The sequence below is a fragment of the Capsicum annuum genome, chromosome 12, assembly GCF_002878395.1.
Source record: "Capsicum annuum cultivar UCD-10X-F1 chromosome 12, UCD10Xv1.1, whole genome shotgun sequence".
Classification (NCBI taxonomy): Eukaryota; Viridiplantae; Streptophyta; class Magnoliopsida; order Solanales; family Solanaceae; genus Capsicum; species Capsicum annuum.
This window is the reverse complement of record NC_061122.1, coordinates 59,484,133-59,490,079: the sequence shown is the minus strand read 5'-3', so window position 1 is coordinate 59,490,079 and position 5,947 is coordinate 59,484,133. Positions and strand designations below refer to the sequence as shown.

Here is a 5,947-nt window from a genome sequence, read left to right as displayed (position 1 = left end):
CTTGAGATATGTGACTGATTGCACTAGTCCTGATATTGCATATGCAGTAGAAGCACCTAGCAGGTTTACTAGCAAGCCAGATAATGAACATTGACATTCTATAATGAGATTAATGAGATATTTAATTGGAACGAAAAATTGTGGTTTGTTCTATAAAAAATATTCTGCTGTACTTGAAGAATTTTGTGATGTGGATTGAAACACTTTCTCAGGTGATTCCTTATCCATTACTGGTTATGTTTTTACTTTGGGTGGTGGTGCTATTAGTTGAAAGTCTAAAAAGCAAACAATTATTGCTAACTCTGCCATGAAGGCTGAACTAATTGCTTTAGCTTCAGCTAGTGAAGAAGCGAATTGGCTGAGAGATTTGTTATTTCAAATATCTTATTTTGAAAAATCAATTCCTCTTATATTAATTCATTGTGATAGCACCGTTGCAATTGGTAGAGTCCAAAACCGTTATTACAATAATAAATTCAGACCTATAAGGAAAAAACACAGTAATGTGAGATCATATTCGACAAATGATACTATTACTATTAATTATGTCAAATCTTGTGATAATCTTGCAGATCCATTGACTAAGACCTTAGCAAGAAAGAAAGCCTGGAGCACATTGAGGGATGAGATTGAACTCTCTTATATTACTATTAAAATAACAGGAGGATTGCTTGTTATTAGTGAGCATTTTAATATTATTTTTTACAATATATTATTGTCTCACATTATATTGCTGCCTTAATCATTTTTTGTTTCATTGTTGGAATTGGTTTTAGGCATTAAGAAGTCTAGTATGGGGTGTAAATGTATTGCATTACTTGCACTTTAATGTCTGGGAGTTCGTTGATTTTTTGCTGCATTACTCCATATGCACATTACTCCATCTTTTTAATGCCATAATTTGGCACTTTTCATACGATTTGCATGGCTGTTTCTTTCAGCCTTCGAACTCCCATATTTTTGTAACTCTTGAGCCATTAAACACAATTGGTTAGTAACGGTAGAATGTAGATATAAGTTACATGTAACTTTCACTCTTTATTCTTGTACTATCCTACTTTTTTATGTGTTGTAATCTTTGTAATTCTTGTAACTTCTATATTATTCATCTACCACATTTATCTTTCTATTCATTGCATGAAATATTTCTCACCTATAAATAGAGGTATTCTTGCATGCATGTAGAAAAAAACACAAGATAATAGAGAGTTCACAAAAGTTAGTAAAAAAAGAGAGTTTATTAGTTGAAGGGAGATGTTCTTTTTGTGGAACTTTGAACTCAACTCTTATCCAGAGTTGTTGAGTTGTTCTTTCTGAGAAGATTGTTGTATCCTGGAGGGGACAAGTCAAGAAGATTACTGCTGGACCGGTGAAAATATTTGCTGCAGTGAGCTTGAATTTCCTTAAAGAGAGCGAGATATTCGCGCCTCAGCCGAAGACAAAGAAGAAGATAATTTTTATTTTCTTCATTTGTAATTTTCAATTGTAATATTATTTTAATTCATCAACAAGAAAAAAGTAAAGAAAGTTTTAAATTTTATAATCTTAAATTGAAGTTATATAATTTTGTCATCTTAAACTTGTTATGTGGAGAGTTGAAATTAAAAAATTATCTAAAAAAATTACTTTTTTAAATGAATTAAAAAGAAAATAATACAAACAAAATGGAGTACTCTATTTTTTTCTCAATCTATGTGATGCATTCTATTAGTCTGTTTGTTGTTTTTTATTTAAAAATAATTTAATTATTTATCACCGTTTAAATATCTGTAATTCTTACTTTAAAAAAGAACACGGTACTCAAAAGTATCACTACCTAAATTGGGAGGTATAGTGTGCAACAAAACGCCCTTATAAAATATTTAGGAGTTGTTTGAAAGGGTGTATTAGAGAATATAATGCATACATTAATTAATGTGTATAATTAATATTTTATTTGATATTTTTTTTTATTTATGTAAGTGTTAATTATACACTTTATGGTGTGTTGAAGTGTGTATTAATAAAATACTTCATTTTTTATGTATTAGTAATACAAAGACTTTTAACACATGCATCAACTTATTAAATTACCTTAATACCCCTTAATTTCTCTTTCAAAATATTTCATAATTTTTTTTCGCTATTTTAATTTTCAATAATGAATCTTCTCAAAATATTTCACAATTTCTTTTCCTGCCATTTTAATTTACAATAATGAATAATTGATTTAAATAACCGCAACATATTTTTGCTTTGCTTCGAGGATCTTTAAAAAGACTAAAAAAATTTTTTGAGACTACTCCTTAATTTTACATTGTATTTTTGTTTTGTTTCGACTATGTTAATCCGTCGGCGTAACATTTCACACGCAAAGACGAAGATCTTATAATTAATCCTAAATCTCTATATATTAGTTCAACAATACTAATTATATTTGAGATGACAAAAAAACTTTGTTGCAAAAAAAGTGTACAGAGTCAAAGAAGGATATTTTTGTAAACAAACTTTTCTTTTATAGAAATTATGTAAGATATATTATTTTTTATACATCAAATCAAATAATGTATAAAAATAATAAAAACATAACTAATATAAATATTATTAATGCAAGTATTACTACTATACTATATTTCATATTATTTTTATACATTCTATCAAATAATACCTTTAAAGAGTTGAATTTATTGGAATTTGACAATTGGTGGTGAGTAAGCATGAAAGCCATGCATTGTCACACGCATGCACAAGGTATAGCATACGCCGGCAGATGATCTTTATATTAAATATAATTTTTTAAATTTATAAAATTAAAAAAAAATTATTATATTTTTAAAATTTTTAATATCAAATTTAGAGTGTTAAAATATTATTAATAAAATTAATTTTTAATTAAAATTCTCTGAAATATATATAAAATCAACAAGAGTCTAAGTTAAATGAACTAAAGAGAGTAGGACAAACGAGCAAAAATAGATTTCTTTTAAACTTTCACTATTAACATTTTAAGAAAAAAACAATTACAGTACTTTTTTCTATGCTACACTATTGTAATATTTATTTATTTTTAAATTATTTTTAATATTTATTTTCTTCGTCTATTTTTATTTATTTACTTTTTCTATTAACACATGAATGAAGATACAGTAAATAATAAGATAATTTTATCATATTATTTTTTAAATATAATAAATTTAATTCTATTAAAAATTTATTAGATAATAAATTATATTTAATGATAATGATAAAATGAGTAGAAAAAGATAAGTTAATCATTAATTTTATAAATTGGTTGGACATTTCAAAATAGAACAGTGGACAAATAAAGATGGACAAAGAAAATAATACTGTACTCCAGCTATTCCATATTAAGTGAATTGTTGGGATATGTCACACCTCTTAAGGAAAAATTAAGGATATAAATTGTACTTCCTTCATCTCATTTTAGTTGAGTACATTTTATTTTACATGGAGATTAAAAATTATAAATTGAATGATAAATTTTATTATTTTATCTGTTATAATATTAATGATATTCATTTTGGACATAGAAAACATTGAAATTGTAATTGTTCATATTTAATGTATACAATTAATTATACGAGTAAAATAAAAAAAGTATAATTAATTTTATTTTGATTTAGTAAATGATCAATTAATATAAGATATTTAATATTAATGTTTGACTTATTTTTAGCATTTTAATTTAAAATTAAATGCTTACAAGTACTTTTTAAATATATCTAAACGCTTCAGAATGCTTAAAAGCCAATTACAAAGTGCGGTGTCAATTTCTTGCATCAGTACTTGGCTGTTTTTCCACAAGAGAGCTGCAACCATTTCCGAAATTTCATCAGTTTCTTCCTTCACTCCCCACTCCCCTGATTTCCTCCAAAATCATCCCTCACTCTTGGGAAGAGCCACATTTTGTCTCCCTCCATCATTTTATTCGCCGCCATATTTCACCAATATAAAACGTTCTATAGGTCTCACCAGTGACCACATTCTCAAGACTACTTATAAATTCACATTCTTAATTTGATTCACATAATTCCTCGTATCAGTATCTAGAAATTAAAGATAATGGTGGAATTTGAAGAAATTGTAGAGCCTTTGAGTCCCATGACGGGTGAATTAGTCGAAGAGAATCAAGAATTAGATGATGAAGAAATCAGCTATGAAGATCTCAAACGTCGTATGTGGAAGGATCGGATGCGGATGCAGACGTTCAAGGACAACAAGAGAGACATGATCAACAGTAGTATTTGTGCAGCTAGTTCTAGTGAAGAATCATCAATTGTCGACCTCGACGACGACTCCTCACAAGCTAAGCAAGAACAATCTCGCCGCAAGAAGATGTCAAGAGCTCAAGATTCTGTCCTCAAGTACATGGTCAAGATCATGGAGATTTGCAAAGGTCAAGGCTTCGTTTATGGGATCGTACCCGAAAAGGGGAAGCCCGTGACGGGGTCTTCGGATAGTTTAAGGGAATGGTGGAAGGATAAGGTGAGGTTTGAACAAAATGCACCTACTGCTATTGCTAAATTCTTGCCTAAAGTACTAATGGAAGAAAATGCTTTGGATCCTAATTCATGCCTTGATCTTCTTCAAGACTTGCAAGATACTACCTTGGGTTCACTCCTTTCTTCCCTTATGCAACATTGCGTCCCTCCACAAAGAAGGTTCCCTTTGGATAAAGGGTTGGCCCCACCATGGTGGCCCACAGGGAATGAACTTTGGTGGGGTGATCAAGGGTTCTCACAAGAACAAGGACCACCACCTTACAAGAAGCCTCATGACTTGAAAAAAGCATGGAAGGTGAGTGTTTTGTCTGGTATTATCAAACACATGTCTACTAATTTGGACAAAATGAGGAGGTTGGTGAAACAATCAAAGAGTTTGCAAAACAAGATGACAGCAAAAGAAACAGCTACTTGGTCCAAAGTGGTTAACCAAGAAGAAGTCCTTGCCAAGCTGGCTGAAAAAGCTCTCAAGATTTCAGCATCAAAAGAGGAGGAAGAAGACCAACAAAATGTCAGGGGGAAAAAAGATGAATATCTTACTAAAATTGCAAGTCATGCTAGCAATTTGTTTGATGGCAGCTCCACTGTGAGGAGAAACGATAAAAGGAAGGGTGTGTTTGAAAGCTATCAAAACTTAAATTGCGCCCAAAGTGAGTTCGGGGTTGGATTTCCCTACAAGAATTCAAGAATGGACAACGAGACAAGTTGTTTTTATCGTGGAAAGTGCTCTACAGATGACCAAAGACGTATGGACAAGCAGGAAGACCTGTCACATAATCTTTCCATCAACAACTTTTCTAGCTTGATTGAAGTACAATCAATACTACACGAAGAAATAATGGCTGGCCATGGCGAACATGATTGGATGAACATGGATATAAAAAAGAGCTTCGAAAACTACCATATTGCACAAAATGCTAATGGATCTGGATTAGCGTCAGGATCAGTTGCGGAGAATTTCGAAGAATTTTGGGGAAGCAATGTCCTTGATCAACTTCATTTTGACCCCGCCACTTATGGAAACATGAACACAGATGTTACATCACCAGAAGAAGATGTTCTACATTATCAAGCTCCAGTTTCTGTTTGGGATTTGGGATATGAGGATACATCGGGATAAGGCTATAGCTAAAACGGATAATTAGTGTTTCTTTTGCCCTTTCGAAATGTTCGTTACGTTCCTAGATTACTCATTCTCTTGTTCTAGACTCAGTTTATGGACTTATATAAATAAATAAATAAACTACTACTGAACTTTATCTTTTTCTTCTTTGCTCATGTTTTCGATCCCCTTCGATGTTATCAAGCTTTATTGATTATTTTAGGCCTGGGTTTTCTTTGGGTTATTTGCCTACTAGTTGAAATTTAGGTGCAAATAAAAGGTAGTGTAACTTGATGGATAATAGGTGGAATCCAGCTTTGTCCCTCAAGTAACACAATGAAGA

The 5,947-nt window shown here is 30.9% G+C and overlaps 1 protein-coding gene across 1 annotated transcript; it reads left to right on the top strand.

The window, feature by feature from the left end:
- Positions 1-3,754: 3,754 nt before the first annotated feature.
- On the top strand, positions 3,755-5,928 carry LOC107849257 (putative ETHYLENE INSENSITIVE 3-like 4 protein). Its single transcript, XM_047401030.1, has one exon. It carries the CDS (start codon positions 4,063-4,065, stop codon positions 5,620-5,622), a length of 1,560 nt encoding a protein of 519 aa, XP_047256986.1. The 5' UTR covers positions 3,755-4,062; the 3' UTR covers positions 5,623-5,928.
- Positions 5,929-5,947: the final 19 nt, after the last annotated feature.

What these genes read in the sequence shown, in the direction of transcription:
- LOC107849257 (XM_047401030.1), top strand. Translation starts at nt 4,063, where the DNA reads ATGGTGGAATTTGAAGAAATTGTAGAGCCTTTGAGTCCCATGACGGGT.